General features: G+C 52.1%; 1 protein-coding gene across 1 annotated transcript; it reads left to right on the top strand.

Annotated features, from left to right (window-relative positions):
• The first annotated feature begins 6,141 nt into the window (after window positions 1-6,141).
• Window positions 6,142-7,882, top strand: TMEM74B (transmembrane protein 74B). The gene has a single exon (XM_044986427.1). It carries the CDS (start codon window positions 6,142-6,144, stop codon window positions 6,811-6,813), a length of 672 nt encoding a protein of 223 aa, XP_044842362.1. The 3' UTR covers window positions 6,814-7,882.
• The last annotated feature ends 12,242 nt before the right edge of the window (window positions 7,883-20,124 follow it).

The raw sequence follows: 20,124 nt of genomic DNA, 5'->3' as shown, positions 1-20,124 counted from the left end.
AAACAACCCAAGCTAAGCAAGAAGGCCAACAGCCTCTCTCTCACTGCAGATGCCCACCAGACGGGGAAAAGGAGCACACAGCAGCTGGGAGAGGTGTGCAGGAAAAATACGAAGGGAGCTTGTTATTCTGGTGGCAACGTTTCAAGTGCAATCGCTCAGGTTAACAGATGCAGAGTGGAGACGAGAACAAACATCAGAGGGATTTAGCAACAAAGAGTCCTGTGGCACCTTATAGACTAACAGATGTATTGGAGCATAAGCTTTCGTAGGTGAATACCCACTTTGTCAGGCGCATGTAATGGAAATTTCCAGATGGATTTAGTGACTGTCTTAACTGCATAAAGCAGAGCTAAGAGAGGAAGCTAACCCAGTGCAGAGATGTAAGCAGAGCATGCAGACAGCGCCACGTGGCTTGGCCAAGAGAAGGTGAGAGAAAAGTCCTGTTGGGCCATCAGGTTTGTTTTCCCACAAGTCCAAGAGAGGGATGGTAGCAGGCAGGAAACTGATACCACCTCTCAGCATAGACAGGCCTGATTCACCCCTGCACTACTCCGTTTTTATTGCAGTGTAACTCGACTGACATCGTATGGGCTACACCAGCACAGCTGGAGGGGCACAGTGGTGAACCAGGCTCCAAGTGCAGTCAGTGCATATGTTCACACACAGCTCAGGTACTTCTATGGACCCATCACTGCAGTATTTTAGCATCTCACAACACCCCCGTGGGGCACGGCAGGGCAGTTCACCACTTTTTACTGCTGGGGAACTGAGGCACAAAGAGGCTAAGTGACTTCCCACGGTCTCAAAGGGAGGCTGTGGCAGAACAAGGATGGAACCTGGGTCACCCAAGTCAGCACTGTAACCACTCAGCCATGCTTCCTGGGCATGCGCACACCTGTGCCCTTGTGGGGGTGCCTAGCTCTGACACACATCAGAGGACCTGGGATTGACCGGGGTGTACAGACACTGGGACCGGTCCGCTGGGGACAGGGCATCGTGTCTGCCTACAGCTCAAGGGCTCGAGGTGGGATGGTATTTGGGGAAGTGGAGCTCGGAGAGCACTTCCTGGAAAGAAGAGCAGAGCCTCAGTCACGGGGAGCTGGAGTGAGCTCTTGGCCCTTTGCAGCAGCCACTTGTTAAAATCCTGCTGCCCTCCGGAAGGGAGAGCGAGGGGTTTCTCTGCTGCCCACGCCGGTCACTGCTCTGCGGATGCTGCTGTCCAGCCGGATGGCCCCTGGAGCTCCTTGCTTCTGGGTTGCCTCCCTTTCTCTTCCTATCCATCCGTCCGTCTGTGGCGAACTCTTCGGCCTTATCTGTAGGAGGATTTTCTGAGTCCAGCCCCCCAGCAATGGCGGAAGTTATGTTACCACCACGTTGCCTGTCCCTGCTCTGAGCCGGATTTTCCCCAGGACTCACAAATCCTTCCCAAGGACAAGTTGTTTGCTGTCAGAATGCACCAGAGTAGAGTAAATGGAGCTGTTCTAAGGCCTGGCCTACACACTGGTTTGTGCTGGTATAACTATGGTGGTTGGGTGTGTGTGAGATTTTCTTTGCCTAGCTAGTTACGCTAACACAACCCCCAGTGTGGTCACAGTTATGCTGCTATAAAAGTGCTTGCAGCACTAGATCTCAGGTTCTCAACAAGGGTTGTGAGGGGCATCAAATTTTCTAGGGAGATGGAGCCATGGGAGCCTGAGATAGGGTGGGGGTGGCAAAAGGCCATTGTTCCCCCGCTTTTTAAACAGGGGAGCCAGGACCCCCTCCTTTGAGAACCTGAACTCAGCAGGGGCACAATGAGGGGCTGCAGGAGACCCAGCACCCCCCACAACTTGGATCATGACCAGATCTGTGTGGTGTAACAGCAGAGTCCCTTTCTTGCTGGCATGATGGAGCAGCAGCTGGGGCTAATCTACTGAGTGGCACTGCAGCCTGGCACACCAGGTTGCACCACCTCTCAGGTTTGGCCCAGCCACCCCTCCGTCAAGACAGGGGGGTGGCCAGGCCAAATGCATTAGCTATGCCAGCAGGCAGTCCCGTTCCTGCTATTGTAATGGGGGAGGAACCTCCACGTTGAAAGAAAATACTAAGGTGGAGTGGAGTCAACACCTGGTCTAGCGCGTTCCCCTTCCTGTACGGGAACTAGCTGTGGTGGCATAACTGCATCCAAACTAGGTCTTACTTCTGTGTTTAGATCAAGCCGAAGGGAAACAAATTCCAAGGCGAGGATACAGAAAACTGCTCCCTCCCCCAGATCTTTATCCACCCTTCCCCACTTCATATCCCACGGCTGGGACGCTGTGCTACACGCCAAAGCCTCCCGATGTTTGCGAGGAACCAAATCTAGCTCTCCGGTGAGCTACACTTCCCAGGAGTTGGTTGGCCAAGTGGCCCGGACTCCCTCCTTGGCCAAGCTGTGACAAAGCCTTTTATTTAAGTGTGAAAACAGCTGCATGGCTCTGCCAGTGCTTCCCTTCACCTCCTTCCTGCACCATTGGATACAGGCTCTATCACAGCCTAAGGAGGACATTTCGGGGAGGGGAAGGGAAGGAAGTATAGGGGGAACCCCTGTACAAAATAGTCAAAGTAACAGGGGCACATCGGAAGGGGAAAGCGTCCTGAATGTCAGAGCAGGAGGAAAGGTCTGCAAGTGAAGAAAGGGCTGCATGAACCCCCCCTCCCCCCGCCCGAGACCTTCTTGGTTGAAGTGTGGCAAGAGGGAGCTTGTTTCTTACAGCATGCGAAGGGGGAGTTTATGCTGCCACACGTGGTGCTGTCTCTCCCGGTCCCTGTATGTTCATGGTTATAGAAAGAGCATTTCACTGCCACCTGTCACAGATCCGAGTTGGGGGCGTTATAGGGCGGTGACTTTATCATGCTTGTTGGCTCATCACTGCAGGCCAAGATTTTTCAGAAGTGACTAGTGATCTGCGGTGCCTTGATGCTTTGGGAGCTCAACTTGAGACACATGAAAGGGGCGAAGGGGGTTCCTGCCAATTCAGACCCTCGTCAGGGTCACTAAGGCTCAATTTCCCCCACAGGGGATGGTCTCAAACAGAATACAAAGGTCCAAACCAAACCTCCCTTTCAGGAGACTAGTTCAACAGAGGGTCTCCAAAGTCAAGTTACATCCCCACACTGGCACCGGAGAGCTGCTCAGCCTGAGGGTTTCCCTCAGCACCTGGTTTCCTCAGGTCTCCTTCACATTAGATCAGTCACTTTTCAAAGACTTCAGCCATCCAAAGCTTTCCCTCAGCTCCACAACTAGATCTTCAAAACACCAATTCTCCAGACCTTCACCCTGTAACAGGGGTTTCCCAAGCCCTTCCCCTAGATTGCAGGGGTTCACCCCTTGGAGCAGGGTGGGGCAGGAAATCAGGTCACCCCTCAGCTGTAGTCGTTCATACCACCTCCTGGTGGTCTCCAGCCTGCTAATCAGCATCTTTCCACAGCCCCTCTGAGGTTTCTCTGCCAGGATGGACTTAACAGCCACAGCTGCTCAGAGATGCACAGATTCTAAGGCCAGATCACACAGTCTGAGCTCCTGTGTAACACAGGCCAGGGAACTGCCCTGGAAGAATTCCTGACCTGACAAAAACAGAGACTGGAACCCCGTATCCATGGAACAGGTACAAGACAGCGAATGACAGTGCAAACCTCCCATACAACACCCCAGCAAGGTGCCCCAGCCGCGACCTTCAGAGATTGCTTCTAGGGGTGAGAGGAAAATTCAGTCTCCATCCCTAGTCAGTCCTTGGCCTCTCGACTAAGGCTATTTACAAGGATGCCATTTAGTTCCAGCTGCAGTGTGGACACATTTCTACACTGGGCTGAGACCTGCCGACTCAGTTAACAGAACTGGGTGCATCCCAGTCAGATCAGAAAGTGTGACAAAGCAGCTAAATTCCCCCCCACTCCCCCCCAAAACATTAGCAATAGGGTTTTTTTTTAAAAGGCAACGTTAAAGCTTACTCAGAGATGGATAATGAAGATAAACATAATCCACATCGTTAATCTTATGAACAGTAGTGATAATGGGCCAAATATATCCATGGTGGAACTGTGTCAGATACACTAGAATAATTGCTCCTGAGATAAATGTGGTTTAATATTTTATTCTATTCTAGTTATTTCACCACACTCATCAGCATGGTGTCAGAGCATCTGCATGTCCGGCTGAGAACTGTATGGATTGTTATGGCTGAGATTTTGAAGCTGCCTGAGAGACAGCACTGCCTTACAATGCCTGGGCATTGGGGGTCTGCATTCCCTAGGTGGCTTTGAATCCCTCCTGGCCCCATATCATTCTGTACTTATGCCCACAACACAATCTCTAGGTACAGGTACTAAAACTAAAATAACACATAGTTTAGGAACCACTCTCATGCCAGCAGGTCACCACAAAGATTGGGAAATGGAAGGGTTAACAGTGTCTGGAATATGTCAAGCACTGTATGAAGAAAGCAGGTAGTAGAAATGTGGGAAGGAAGGCGGTGTGTGTGGGTGGGTGGGTGTGTGTGTGTGTGTGTAGCTCTCAGACTGTTCTAGGGCTGGGGCATGGTCCTGCTGCTCTGCGGGGTGCATTATACCCATCTGTTCATGTGCTGTCTATTTACACCTGCTACTGTATGGGCCACTCCATGCATCCGATGAAGTGGGTTCTAGCCCAGGGAAGCTTATGCCCAAATCAGTGTGTTAGTCTCTACGGTGCCACAAGGCCTCCTCCTTGTTCCTGCTGATACAGACTAGCACGCTGCCCCTCTGAGACCCAAGAGCAATTGCTTCATCCGTGTAGAGATCGGACCCTGTAGGGCTGATCCCAGAGTCCACTGACATACACTGACTTAGTTTGCAGGAGCGGGCCCTGGCCCCAGCCCCTATGGGACCCCTCCCTGCTTTGAGTGACGGGTGAAATGACCCCACTGGTCTCTGCGTCGCCCCCCAGCACAGCCCAGCCAGGGATGGGCGTTCGCGGACTTCCTCCCCGGCAGGCCTCTCTCGCCAGCCGGGATCTGGCTCCTTGTGCTTGGCCTGCGTATGGGCCCTCATTGGCTTGTCTCTCCTCACCGCGCCCGCTCGGCCCCTCCGCCGCTCTCCGCCGCCGGCCCCATTGGCTGCCGGGCACAGAGGGGACGTCCCCGACCTGCTCCGCAGGGAGCCCGGTCCGGCCCGCCGGAGCAGCCCGCGGGCACGAGCGCCCGGGCAGGGCGGCTCTGGCTCTGCCCAGCCAGGTAGGTGTCCCTGCGCCCCGGCCTCGCGGGGGATCAGCGTCTGGCAGCAGGGGCCTGATTTGCTCCGTTGGGCCATTGCGTGAGCACCTGGCGGCGCCTTTGTTTACCGCCCCCCACTGAGAGGCGATCCGGGCTCCGGCAGAGCCAGCTGGGGCGGGGGGAGCTGGGGGGGCCGCTGCTCCCCGGGGGACCGAGCCGATTCCCGGCGCTCTGGCTGGCGGCTGAGTCGGGTGCTTGGGGCAGGTGTGTCTGGCGGTGCCAGCCCTGGGGAATGTAGGGCGGCCGGGCCGGGCCGGGCCGGGCCGGGGAGGGAGGAGGCTGGTGCCGAGCTGGGCGGGGGATTGCGTGACTCGACTCCCGGGGCCGCAGGGGCGGGACAGCCCAGCCCCGCCGCCGCCCTGACCTCCATCCTCGCCGCGGAAGGGCACCGGGGCGCTGCCAGATGAAAGCAGCGGGGCGCGGCACGGCCGGAGCAGCGGCCCCCAGCGCCCGGGGGGCGGGGGTGGCGGAGCGGAGCTCTCCCGCGGGCTGCCCGCAGCCCAGCCCGGCCCCCGGCGCAGGCAGCCCGCGGTGCGCGGCCCGCGCAGGTAGGCGGAGAACAACCAGGGGGCGGGAGGTGCCGTCGCCGTGTGCACCGGGCAGGGCTCCTCCATGCACCCGCACCCCGCGGCCGCGGCGCTCGGCGGTGACCCCCGGGCGGCCCCTGGCTCGGGGGGTGCGGGGCGCCGGGGCGCAGCGCGGGGGAAGCTCGGTCCTGCCCGGCGCTTCCCGAGCCGCGGTGAGCGGGCCGGGGCCGCTGGCGCTGCAGGGCGCGGCCGGGGAGCTGCGGGCTCTTCACAGCCCGGCCTGCGGGCCCGTCTCGTGTCTCCGCAGAGCCGGCGCTGACGGGGATGCCCCGGGGAGCCGCTGGCCCATGGCGACTTCCTGCCCCCTGGAGCTGAGCCGCCTCGGGCAGGGCGCCGGGGGCTGCTCAGCACCGCGGACAGCTCCCACCGCCGGCCTGGACAACGCCTCCTACCAGGCGCCGGAGGAAGAGGAAACCTGGTTCCGGAGCGGCGGGGAGGCGGGGAGCGGCCCCCGGGGAGGCGCCGCCCGGGCCAGGGCGCAGCGGGGAGACCTCTCGCCCAGGTCGGAGGATGGGCCCCCGCCAGAGCCCGCCGGCCACTCCGTGGACTATGGGTTCGTCTCGGCCTTGATCTTCCTCGTGAGCGGGATCGTGCTGGTGGTGATCGCCTACAGCGTCCCCCGGGAGCCCCGGGTGGACCCCGCCGCAGTGACGGCCCGGGAGATGGAGAGGCTGGAGATGTACTACGCGCGCCTGGGCTCCCACCTGGACAGGTGTATCATCGCGGGGCTGGGCCTGCTGACGCTGGGGGGGCTGCTGCTCTCCGGGCTGCTGCTGGTCTCCATGTACAAGGGGGAGCTGTACCGCAGGCGGACCTTCCCGGGCTCCCGGGGGCCAAGGAAAACCTACGGATCTATAAACCTGAGACTGAGACAGCTCAATGGCGACGGGGGACAAGCCTTGGTAGAGAATGAAGTCATCCAGGTGACAGAGTCCACAACCATCAGCCAGGGTTCTTAGAGCCCTCACTCCTGCTGTCCCTTGGGCCTTCCCTCTTGGGGAACAAACCGATCAAAGGGGGTTTAACTGTTCGACATGGAGGCTTTACATTAACGCCACACCTCGGAGCAGAGCAGGACTATTGGAATTTCACCTACTGCAGGAAACTATCTGGGAGCAAGAGCAGACATTGAAAATGCAGATCGGACACTCACCTGACTAGTGAATATAACTAAGTACCTAGTCCAGCAGCCTTTTGGAAACCAAATGTTTCTTTTTCTATTTCATTTTGGGAAGAGCTGCTTTCCTAAGCCCTGACATTAGAATGAAAGAAAACTTCAAGATAGCTGGAAGTTTTCTGTGCCATGTACAATACTACGTCCTCATGACCTTTGACTGATGTGCAGCCAAGGGTAGCCTGCAGTAATAAGCATGGCCAAAGTTACAGATCAGTGGTCCTCTGCTAGGTTATTTATGGAACACAAAGCACATTTAGAGTCTGTGTTTTGGGTTTTTATGTAGGGTATAATTTTCAAAAGTAAACAACTTTTTAGCAATAGTTAGTTGTAAAACTTGTGTGGTGTCAAATCTGAGCTTTCACTATTCCTAACTAAAAGGGAAGAATATGTGAAAAATGTGACCATTTTTACAAGTTATGTGAATATAAAAGACGTCTCCGATCCTTCACAATATTTGCATTGCACCTATTCTACTTCTGAAAGCGGGACAGAGAAATGGACAGCCCACAAGCTTCACTCCACCTACCAGACACACCAGCAAATCCATGGTCCTTGAGCCTTTAAAAAAAATCTGGTTCTTTGTCCAGAAGAAAAGAAATAGAAAAACGACTTGCATTTTGAACAAGTTCCAGATTTTCATTTTAAATGAACTGTTCTTCCCCATTCAGAAGTCTGAGTCTGATCATTTGTGCTGATGCCAGGAGACATGGTCTGCAATTAGGAGATGAAGTAACATCTTGGCAATAAAACCTGAAATATAAGTAAAGCACAATATTCTGCATAGAGAGAAAAAAACAGTGTAAGTAGGAAGTTTAAAAGTGGAATTAGATAGGAAAGTAATCCAAACAAAAGGTGACCTTTGCAGTGTACTGCAATAAATATCTCATATATAATAGTATATAAATAAATATATACTATTAATGGCTTAATTCAAATGTGCCTAGGCACATACAAATATATATTTAAATAGCCAAACAAAAATGCTTACAAGTAAAAAAGTAATTCTGCTTGTGATGGAATTGCTCATCATATTTTATTTCAATGCTTCCAAAAGTTATCCATAAAATAACTATTAAAGTTCTCCAGCTTTTGGGTGGTTGTCAATATACAGGCAGGTATTTTTTCTTGCAGTTTGAGGTTGGTTCTTGCTATCATTGTAAAGACACAGGGATGAACTATGGTCTCTATCACCCTGGAAAAAAAACAACTCCATTGAAGTACCACATTTTTTAATGGTCTCCAGAGGTCATGATCTGTGTGTAGTTAATTACATCTCATGTGCCGTGTTCTTTAACTCTCTGTCGAGCGCTTAGAAGTCTTGGTGAAATCCTGCTAAACACCTGATCCAAAACCGCACTGAAGTCAATGGGAGTCTTTCCATTATCTTCACTGGGTTTGGATCAAGACCTACCCCCCGGAGTTTGATCCTCCTTCCGCTGAAATCAGTGGGAACCAGCAGTGCAGTCTTTACTCAGGCCTCTTATCCCGACATCGTTGGGGAGGTTTGCTTGAGGAAGATCTGCAGGACAGTAAACAGCGTGTGTACATCGGTGACTGAGGTTAAAATCAGTGCAGGTGTTGAGCAAACACCACGCCCACTGAAGTCAATCAGCCTGACGCTGTCAGGTGCAGAGCAGTAACTGACGCTGGGATCAGTAGGTGATCAGGGCCCTCAGTACTTTCCAAAGGTTCAGAATCAGGCCCCTTGGGATTAGTCATGTGAATAAAGGGCGCAGGGATCTGGCCTTGGCTATAACCCTGATATAAGAACACAAAATCCACTTCCAATGGATGTCTGGATTAAAGACTAAACCTCTCCAATGAATTAAAAGAATCCCCGGAATACCAAATTACAGTGACGAGGAGACCAGTTCTGAGAATAAAGGAATAAAACTGCGATCATCAATTTCTATCACTTTAAATAAGATAAAATGCTTCTTAAGTGATGAAAGGATGAACCTGTTAGGAGATTAGATCTGCTGAACACCTGATTTATGTGAGTATAAGAAGGACTCCGTTTGTATTATAACATAAGACTGTTTAAGGAGAGAACTTAATGGAATCAGGCTGTCATTGCTTTCTCAGTGTATTACTGTATTATCCCTTAAGGAGGTCTGGAGGATGGGGAAGAAAGCCGGCCCCTGGATTGAAATATAAATGTTTAGGATGAATGAAGTGTATCTAGGGAAAAATTCCATTAGAGAGAGAGGCTGCAGCATCAGACATCTCTAGTAATTGAGAAAGATTTTTTTTGAAAAAAATCAGCCAGATGCTGGTAAACTATAATGTACACTCCATTTAAAGCCTCTGTTTTTGCTGGCAAACATTCACCTCACAGATATCCACATGCATCCAGCACTTGCTCTTTTTTACATTTTGCTTTACTTTTATTTTCTCTTTTTTTTTGTTCTGCTCTTTGCCCGGTGATTTATTTGTTGCATTCATAAGATGGAGGAGAAAACCAACCCAGAGAGCTTGAAGCTATGGACTAAGCTGAATAATAGGCAACAATGAATTTAGCAAGCGATAAAACCCACAAACATTCTAAAGTGAAGGGGAAATCTGTTCCTTGTGCTCTTAAGGCCAGAGCTGCTTTCTATTAGCTTGGGAGTCAGATATGCCCTAGAGCCAAGGATCAGGGTTTATTTGATTCTTTTAGGGTAGGAAGTGAGTTTCCCTCGCTTTTTCCACCCACTTGAATAAAATCACTGGCTGCCATTGGAAGGAACTTTGCAATCGTTCTGGAAGACTCTCAACTATAGAGAGTCTTAATTCTGAAGTGGAATGAACCAAAATGAAACAGATCTCCACCATAGTCTGTTTCACATGCCAGTTACATTGTCAGATTCTTTCACATTTACCTATAAAACCAGGTTTGTTTGTAAATGGGTAATTATTTTCCGTCATGGGTTCTTCAATAAGAGACAAATAGAAGTTATCATGGGAAACAAGAAAAGGGCTATTTAATCAAGGCCTCCTTGCAATCTTTGCTGATTAGAATTTGTGGATTTCTGCCTTAGGAGTATAAAAAGAAAGAGTGCATGCATGCTTGAGTGCTGGATTGTGTGTCCGTGGTGGTTTGCAGAGCTGTGCTTTATCATTACACTGCAGCAGCTGATCAGATGGGATCTGCCTTCCAGGGGCTATATTCTCCTGCAGCAGGACTCAAGTAACTTCCATTCACCTTAATGGGAATTACTAATATCCTGCAGAGGGAGAGTAGCATACTCCTAGTGCCCAAAGTGTGGCCTATGGATGGGCCTCCATCAATGTTAATGGAGTGGGGAGGCTCATGGCAATCACATTCCTGGCTGCACGTATCAGGTTGGAGCATTGCATGCGGGACCTGAGGTCTTCACTCAATATACCATGTTAAAGAGAAAGGCAGCTGCCATCTGCTGCAGTTTATGCAAGTTATACAGGGTTTGTGGCAAGTTGCCAATATGACCGTTGGATGACTGCTGTTTAGAAGCCATCAGGAGCTGGAGAAAGTCATTAGCACTGATGTGGAAATTATTTCCAAACCCACTGGGAAAGAATTGGTTCTAGAAATGAGCGAGATTAAAACATTCTTGAGTTATAAGGCACTGGACAGCATGGGTATGTGGGGATCCAGGGCACTGCACTGCATGGGAATGTGGAGACACAGGGCACTGCAGAGCACAGGAGTGTGGGGATACAGGGCGCTGCACTGCATGGGAATGTGGAGACACAGGGCACTGCAGAGCACAGGAATGTAGGAATACAGGGCGCTGCAGAGCACGGGAATGTGGGGACACAGAGCACTGCAGAGCACAGGAATGTGGGGATACAGGGCACTGCACTGCATGGGAATGTGGAGACACAGGGCACTGCAGAGCACAGGAATGTGGGGATACAGGGCACTGCACTGCATGGGAATGTGGAGACACAGGGCACTGCAGAGCACAGGAATGTGGGGATACAGGGCACTGCACTGCATGGGAATGTGGGGATACAGGGCGCTGCACTGCATGGGAATGAGGGGACACAGGGCACTGCAGAGCACAGGAATGTGGGGATACAGGGCGCTGCACTGCATGGGAATGTGGGGATACAGGGCGCTGCACTGCATGGGAATGAGGGGACACAGGGCACTGCAGAGCACAGGAATGTGGGGATACAGGGCACTGCACTGCATGGGAATGTGGAGACACAGGGTACTGCAGAGCACAGGAATGTGGGGATATAAGGCACTGCAGAGCATAGGAATGAGGGGATAAGGGCACTGCAGAGCATAGGAATGATGGGACACAGGGCACTGCAGAGCATGGGAATGTGGAGACACGGGGCACTGCAGAGCATGGGAATGAGGAGACATAGGGCACTGCAGAGCATGGGAATGTGGAGACACAGGGCACTGCAGAGCACAGGAATGTGGGGATACAGGGCACTGCAGAGCATAGGAATGAGGGGATACAGGGCACTGCAGAGCATGGGAATGTGGAGACACAGGGCACTGCAGAGCACAGGAATGTGGGGATACAGGGCGCTGCAGAGCACTGGAGTGTGGGGTTCCGGGCACTACATGGAGACTGTTGCATAAGGGAAGTGCATCTTGGAGCCTTTAGCCCCCTAGTTCTGATGTTCAGGGAGAGAGGGGTTGATTCTCTGTTGCCCTGCACCTGGCACAGTCATTTACATGTGTGCAAAGTGGGTTAAATGACTACCCGAGGTGTGAGGTAGGCCCAAAGATCACCACTGGTGAAAAATGAAGCCCTCCCCGGCCATATCTCAGAACACAGGGCTGCAGCTTGTCTGGCCTTTGCAATGCTCCTAGAGGAGCAATGGGACAGACCGGGCCTAGTTTCCAAACTGACTCTGCATTTGCACCTGCAGCTTTGCCTACAGGGTTCACTGTGTGAGCAAATACCCCGCGGGCACTCCTTGCTCAGCTCTCATTCTGACAAGCAGCCCCAAAGAGCGCATCACAGCAGTACCCCCAAGGAGGCCCTTTCTCTCACTCCCACCTTCTCCTGCTTGTGTGGTGTAGGACGAGATCCTTCCCATCCACTGAGTGGCGAGGAACCCATTGTAAAGCTGAGCACCAGGAACTGGCAGCCGGCTTTGTTACACTGGAGTCCTGGTTAGCTCAACCTTTTACGCTGTTGGAACAGAGAAGAGGGCTGGGCTAGGGAACCTGAAACAGCCACATTATCAACCGTGGCTTGCTCTGCTCATGCCATTTGGCTTGTGTGAAGGTGCTGGAGTCAGAGCTTCCTTCAGACTCCTGATCTATAAGCTGCTCCCCCAGCTGACTGTCTTGTTCGCTGCAGCTCAGGGTTGGTGGGAAGTCATGCCAGGCCTTTCTTGGGAGCTGTGCCTTGCGCCTTTGCTCAGGAGGGGGTGTTCGGAACCCCTGGCAGGTTTGGGAAACCACGCCAGGCTTTTCTTACTGATGTCTCCTCTTCAGCCATTTCCCCTGTTGCTGGCTTCACCTCCCTTCCTGCTGGTGTTCTCGTGTGAGACCGAATGGGGGTGAAAAACCGAGCTGAAATCTTGCAGCGCATTCGGCTCTGTGATCTAGATGTGGGGCCCAGTCTGCGGTAGCTGAAGGGGCCCATTCGCTCCCCTGCCTTATGAACCCCCATCTTCCCCCAGCCTCTCTGGGGGATGATCCAATAGTGGCCTTGGTTATTTCAGGGAGGGATGAAGACTCATTTGACCGATATAAGGGAACTGTGAACTCTTTGTTTTCCTGTTTGTGCAATAGTCACTCGATTCCTCCTCTCTCCCACGACGATACCAGCGGCGTACAGCTACTGAAGCAGCCACATGTTGTAAGAACATTCTGCCTTGAGTAACGTGTCTGTGTCCTTTATTGTAAGCGAGAGCGATTAACAGGGAGCCCTGCAGAGCAGATGGATTTCTAGCTGGGGTGTCTCGAAACAGTGCACTTATTTATTTATTTGTTGTTGTTGTCTTCCTTGGACTAATTAAAATTATTCATAAAACACTCAGTTTTCTGCCCTTTGGACACGCCTGTCTGTGGAGTGATCCTGTGCGATTGTTCTGCTTTCTGCTGCTGGCGCTTTGGTTGTGTGCTGGTGTCAGTTTCAGTATCGATGGGAGTGAAATGCTGATATTGCTTTGGAAAGCCGGGCACAGGGCCCAATCCTGCTCCTATTGAAGTCACCGTGAGCTTTGCTACTGACTACAGTCACAGAGGATTGGGCCCATAAAGCAAGCTGGGTGGGGCAAGGGCCCTTGTACATTCATTTAGAACAAAATCAAGATGCTGAGAACAAAATCAATCCAGACACCCAAGGATGTGAAGAGAAGAAATTCTGACGTTGCTTATTCACCAATGCTAGGAGCTTGGTAATAAACAAGAGGGATTGGAATTGCATATTTGTGAGCATAAATTTGATCTAGTTGGTTTTACTGAAACCTGCTGGGAAGATTCATATGATTGTAATGTTAAACTCAATGGCTGTCATCTTTTTAGGAAGGATTGAGTGGGCAAAAGGGGAGGGGGACAAGCACTTTATGTCAAAAATGGCATTACCTCTTTCTGAGTCACTGCTAACACGGAAGAAAATTATCCTGAATGTTTATGGATGAACAGATAAACCACAAATGGGGTATTAGCTGGTGTCTGCTACGGACCACCAGATCAGGGAACAGGATGACTGGCTCCTCACACACCTCTCTAGAACGTGTGGGAGGAAAAAGGACAATTTCACAAAGCTGAAGACTATATTACAAGCCAATCAGGAAGAATTCAATCCAAACAATGAGACTGACAAGTAGGAATTGTTTAAGAACACCTGACTAGATGCTCAAAAAGACACAAGCAAGGAAGAAGGCCACGCTGATTAAAAAATTGATCTGGTTTAGAGGGGAAATGAAGGCAGCTGATACATTTTTATATAAAACAAATGGAAGAAAGGGGAAGTTAATAGTAATGAATATAAATCCTGCTGCTGAAGGCAGGGGGCTGGACTCAATGACCTTTCAGGGTCCCTTCCAGCTCTGTGAGATAGGTATAGCTCCATATATTTAAGAGTTTTAAAAGAACTGGCTGAGGAGCTTGCTGGAGCTTCAGTGTTGATTTTCGATAAGTCTTGGAACACAGGGGAAGTTCCAGAGGACTGGAAGAAAGCTCTTGTTGAACCAATATGTAGAAAGGGTAAATGGGATGAGAGTCCCTTTCGCTCAGAACTGCAGCACACTGGCAGGGCAGCTGGGGACACTTGCCCCCGTCCGTGCCGTATTCATTTCAGGGACGAACAGAGGATAGGAGAGGTCTGGGCTGTCTCCTTTCCCAGCACTGCATGCCCAGGAGGAGTTTAGCTGCTGCCTGAACCATGTCTTGCTCAACTGGAAGTGATGGGCTCAGTGCAGGAATTATGGCCTGGGTTAAGCAGGAGGTCAGACAAGATGAATGAAATGGTCCCTTCTGGCCTTGACATACAAATTTCGGCCTCCGAAGAGCCACAGGCACAAGCAGTGTGAGAGGCATAGCGATTCAAAAAGAGAAATTGCTGATTTCAGTCCCAGGCTCTCTAGGCACTTAGAACACAGGGAGCACAGTGTTAGCGGGTGAACTACAGTGTGTGCAAGAGAGAACAGCAGAGCGAGCTGCTGGGGAAAAGAGACAGGCAGAGAGAGTCAGGAAGCCACCAGGGTGCATCGGGCTAGCGTTCAGAGAGGGGATCTCTCTAGGGGGCCAAGGGGTACTGAAGACGAGGGAGGAGTGGGAGACTGCAGGGAGAACATAGTAGGAAGAGATGTGACAATGGAAAGGGAGTAGCGAGGCCTGGTGGCACAACCCATCTCTCTAACTCAGCATTTCTCAAATTTCATTGCACCACGACCCCTTTCTGACAACAAAAATTACTGTCTGGCCCTGGGCAGGGCGAAGCTCATGTCACTTCTTTGCCATTGCAGAGAATTGAAGGCTCTCCCATTTGTCGGGCTCAGCGAGTGCTGTGTCTGCACTGCATGGGGCTTTGAAAAGCACAACCACACAGTGATTATTTGAAATCCCCCTTCTAGAGAGCTGGGCGGCTGCGGAGCTCAGCAGCTGTCCAGTGGGCGTTCTGTAATCCCAGAGGGCAGAGCGTGTGCTGGATAAGGAGCAGCAGGAACTGGCTCTGTCACAGGTCACCAGCCAGGCAGCCAAAGGGTCCTGAGGACATGGGACACAGGACATGGGACACAGAGGCAGGCAGCCAAAGGGTCCTCTAGTGAGCTTGAGCTACTGCCACTACTCTGGCAAGTGAACGTTACATTCAAGTGTCTTGTCTAAGCCACAGAGCAGTAGGGCTGTTTCTTCATTGCCTGAGCCGCTGCAGCAGAGTGTTTATTGTCCAGCCTCCGTCTGTCTTGATGGCCTGTCCATACAATTAAACTGTCTCACATGACCTATTCCTTTACACATTCATCTGTTCTCACATACATGGCCTCAGAAATGTCCAGGACACCGCTAATCTCAGCTCCTGCTGGGACGCGTGGGCTGTGGGGGATTCCATCCCATCCCACACAAGCCGTGCTGAGCCGCAGACCCGTTCTTGGTTTGGGGAAGACTAGGGAGCCCAACCAGATTTATTTTTAATTCAAGCGTGATGCTGCTCTGAGAGGTGACTATGCTAAAACGGGCAGGTGGATGTGTTCACGCCAGGGTCATTGTCTTGTTAGTTATTGTTTTTAACAATGATCTTTTGTGTTGTGGTAGCATCTAGGGACCGCAGGCATGGAGCAGGACCCCATTGAACAGGGAACTGCACAAAAACAAGATAGTCCCAGTTCAGCTAAGGACAACCTGTTTGTCCCTGACTGCCAGCCTGTGAGGGGTCACAGGTCTCCAACCCCAGCAGCATTCAACCCTGGCCACTACCCACTCCCACAGCTCCCTAGAACCAGGGGGGCTAGCAGAGCTCTCACCAAGGGCTCCACCCACAAAGCTCCTGAGTGGGGGAAGCATCCAGCCCCACCACTTGGCTCAGACGAGCTAATTAAGCCAGGAGGCAGCATAGGAAATTGTCTGAGCAACTAGGTGAATCCCTGGTTGGTTGCCAGCCACTTTGGACCCTACCTACTTGCCTGACTCCTGGGCCTTCCAGCCTATTTCTGTTCTCCTTATCCCAGATCCTCCTCTGCTCCACCCATGACTCAGTCTCCAGCTTGGACTCCCGCCTTGGACTCCTGCTCTGAATCCTAGCTCCACTTTCTGGCTCCTGACTCTGACCACAGGGCATGACCGCCCTCACCTCGGTTCTCACAAAGCCCTGCAACTTCACCCAGGAATCTGAAAGTCAAGCTGGTTCTTTGCCTGTTGTGCCCCAGCCCCAGAGTGATCATAAACACAATACAGCAGAACCCCTGCTCCAGCTGCCCTGTCATTAACTCTGCCTAGTTCAGGGTTACCTTCTTATAGCAACCTCTTCCCCCCAGTGTGTCCTTCTGGGGCCAGCCCCTTAGAGCCAATCAGCTGTGATTTTAGAGTGGCTCCTGCCTATTGGCTCTCCCTTTTCTCCAGCTGGTAAGAATTCTCACCTCCCATTAGCTTTTGCTTGTCTTAAGTGGGAAAAGCCTGGCACATGCTCCCAACCAATGACAAGGGCTGTGGGTGCTACCTATCCAGGGCCGGCTCTAGACCCCAGCGCGCCAAGCAGGCGCGTGGGGCGGCCCTTTCCCTGGGGGGCGGCATTTGGCTCCGGTGGACCTGCCGCTGGGAAGCCTGCGGGAGGTCCACCGGAGCCCGGGACGAGCGGACCTGCCGCAGGCATGACTGCGGCGGGTCCCCTCTTCCCGCGGCTCCAGTTGAGCTCCCGCAGGCATGACTGCGGGAGCTCAGCCGGAGCCGCGCGAAGAGGGGACCGGCCGCGGGACCGGGGAAGGGGCGGCGCTGCGCACGGCTGCTTGGGGCAGCCTATTTTCTAGAGCCGCTCCTGTACCTATCAGATATTGGCTCTGTTCATATCTCTGCACCAGCAACAAGTTTAAAACTGGTAAAAGGACTTTCTCCCCCCGCAGCAGCACATATAATTAATCTGTGGAACTCATTCCAGAAACTCTCCTTCAGGACAAAAGCTTTGCAGGAGTCTCAGAAAGGGCTCGCCAGTTCTACAGATAATGAAGACAGGGCTTTAAAATCAGGGAGACAAACTTGAACTGGCTGAAAAATGGGGAGGAAATTGTTAAATTTGGGAAACATTTTTCCTATTATTTTTGTCAACATTTCTGAGCGTGTTGACAGGTTCTGAGCAGCTCAAATATAAATCCCTCTGCTTTGGGTCATGAGTTGCTACTCTGTGATGGGGGCCAGGAAGAAATGTCCCCCTATGAGCAGGTGGTTCTATGAATTTCTAAAGTGACAAGGGGATTTAGGAACATGGGACACGTACTCATTTGTGAAAATCTCCCCCTTATTATCCACACTGAGGATTTCAGAGCCAGGCTGAGGGGCTTTGTAGAACCGTGGTCTGATTCTACATTGTCACAAAACGAGGGGCCGAGTCAAACTGCCTTTTAAAATGTATCCTTTTGTCTCTTCTCCTCCAGTGTCACAGAGCCGTGCAGCGGCTGGGGTTAAATACTGCAGCCAAAGGAATGTTGATACAGAGAGAAAACACCCTCTCACACAAGAGCTCAACTGACTTTAATTGGCCTCATCAAAGCAGGGTGTATTTTTCCTCCTCCCCAAAGGTTGCCGAGCATGATTAATTCAGCCAGTAGAAAAGCAATGCCTCCTGCAGAGGAGAGCAGTGCTGATAAGGCCACTGCTTCAGAAACTGCAGGTCTAAGATGAGTGGGTTGAATAAAGGGGTGCAGCTAATTGACTTGCAGATCAGCTGGCTGGTATTTAAACTGCATTCTGTAGGCACCCGAGCACAGCGGGCACTGAGAACTGAAAGGGCACAAGACGGGGAGTTCTGCTGTCCTAGCTGTGTGCATAATCAAAGGGTTCGGCTTGAGATTTTTCCTATTCACAAGAGCAAAGTCTAATGCCTCCTCAGGAGCATCCACAGCACCTCCTGTGTCTACGGAAGAACCCAATGCCCTTCTGTAGTCGTATTACCCCTATTTCACAGAGGGAGAAACTGAGGCACAGGGAGGTGAACTGACTTGCCCAAAGTCAGAGGAAATCAGTGGCAGAGACAGGTTTAAAACTGTGGCTTTCTGGCCCTCAGGTTTCTGCTCAGACTCTTTCTATAGATAACCACCCTGTCAAATATAATCTACCCCCTTTCCGCCTCACAGCCACCCACAGGGGAAAGCCAACCCCCCTCTTTGCTACCACCACTGGCCATTCTAGGGCAAATGTTTCAGCAGGGAAAGGGGTGGTGCTGGCTGGGTGGGAGCCCCTTGGGCCCAGCTGCAGCAGGGCAGGTGAGACGTGTTGGGAGAGGACGCAGAAGAGGGTTCCGGCCTGTTCTGCTCCAGTAGTCGCTGACTCAGCTGTGGCACTCAGAGGGCTAAAGGAATCCCAACAGCACAGAGCCCTGCACAGCAGGAAAGCAAGCTGGGGTCTCGCACTGGGGACTGGGATGGGGGCTTTACTGGAGTTCTGGAGCTATTGCACACGTGAGCAGGGACTGCTTCCATTGCAGGGAGGGGTCGGAACAAGCAAAGCTCAGAACACTGGCTGCTGGGGGAGCTGAGGGTGCTCAGCACCTTGCTGGATCAGGCCTTACACACACAGGAGCAGGGCATGTGCTCTCCCCACCACAGGCAGGGCAGCGGGAATCCTGCTGCCCTCTGAGGCTCAGCAGGCAAAGCAGCCTTCCTCTAGCTGCCTGATAAATCTCTTAACCTGGCCTACGCACACCCAGCTGTCCCTCTATTGCCAGGAGTGGCTGCTTTGGATCAGACTCTCTGTGTTTGAGTGGCTAATATCTCAGACCACGATGGCTGCGGGCTTCTCTGTCTCTTCTCCTGGCTATTCCGAGAGTGGGGAAACGGAGGAACGGGGGGATTGTCAAGCTCTGACCATTTACACTGGGATCTCACCCGCACCTCTCTGTCCTGGCACTTAGGGATGATTCGTGCCGGACGCAAGCATTAAGCACCAAGCCAGCTGTTGCGCCGCAAGTGGCATTAGCCAATACAAGTGCACAGTCCTCCTGGAAAGAGACACAGCAGAGGAACGCATGTTCCACTCAGGAGCCAGAACTTCCTACTGCCCCTCCCTTTGCATGTGAAAATTCAATTCAATGCCCCACGCAGCATCCATCTGCTCTACCAGCACCATTGGGAGATCAGGGAAATGCAAGAGGCAGCAGTAGCTCACAACTGGGCAGATGATTCCCCCCGCCCCACGCACTCCTGTGAGGAAGGGATGGAAATGACAGACACTTTCACTCGTCGTACTAAACTTTTCTAGGCTCTTTGAAAAGCCCCGGTTACCAACGGCAATGGCAGTCCATTGAGAAACCTGCTTCTCTCTTTATAGCTGCCTGGAACAACCACAGAGCCTCTGAGAGGGCTGAATAGCCCCAGCTCCAGAGGGGAGGGGGAGGGCATTTGAAGAATATGAAAGGGCAGCACAGGTGGTGAGGGCAGGAGACAGGGAATCACTGATGCAGGAGCTGGCCACGGTGCTGAATTGAGACCGCTGGCTGATCCTCTCCAACCCATCCTGCTCTGAGAGCCAGAGTGTGCTGGGACTCAGCTGTTACCATCTGCACCTGTCTGCAAGGGGGTTGAGAAGGATTTATTTCCCCCCTTTTGCTTTCTCCTTTGGGACACAATTGCCTGAATATGGCACCTAGGACCCAGGAGATCCAGTGATTTTAGACCCAGTAGCCACAGGTAATGCTGATCTTTCCTTGGCTTGGGCAGTCCCCTCACACAGGCACCTTGTCTTCTAAGCCAAGTGCCCAGTGGTGCTTGCTGGGGGAGCAGGTAACAGGTGTGACTAATCTGTTTCACAGCCTGGATTTTCTACTCATAAAACATGACGTGGATCTGGCCGCAACAATCTGAAACTTCTAACCAGGAAGGGAAGTGAGAGGCTGGGGAAGCCTGAGGAAACCTTTGCTTTGTCACTGAAGCAGCAATGGAAGGACTGACACTTGGAGAAGTTGTCTTAAGTCAGAGGAGGGAGCAGAGTCCAGGAAGCACAAGC

Source organism: Mauremys mutica, chromosome 13 (genome assembly GCF_020497125.1).
Source record: "Mauremys mutica isolate MM-2020 ecotype Southern chromosome 13, ASM2049712v1, whole genome shotgun sequence".
In the NCBI taxonomy this organism is placed as follows: domain Eukaryota; kingdom Metazoa; phylum Chordata; order Testudines; family Geoemydidae; genus Mauremys; species Mauremys mutica.
Note: the sequence above shows the minus strand (reverse complement) of the source record. Positions and strands in the feature narration are given on the sequence as shown.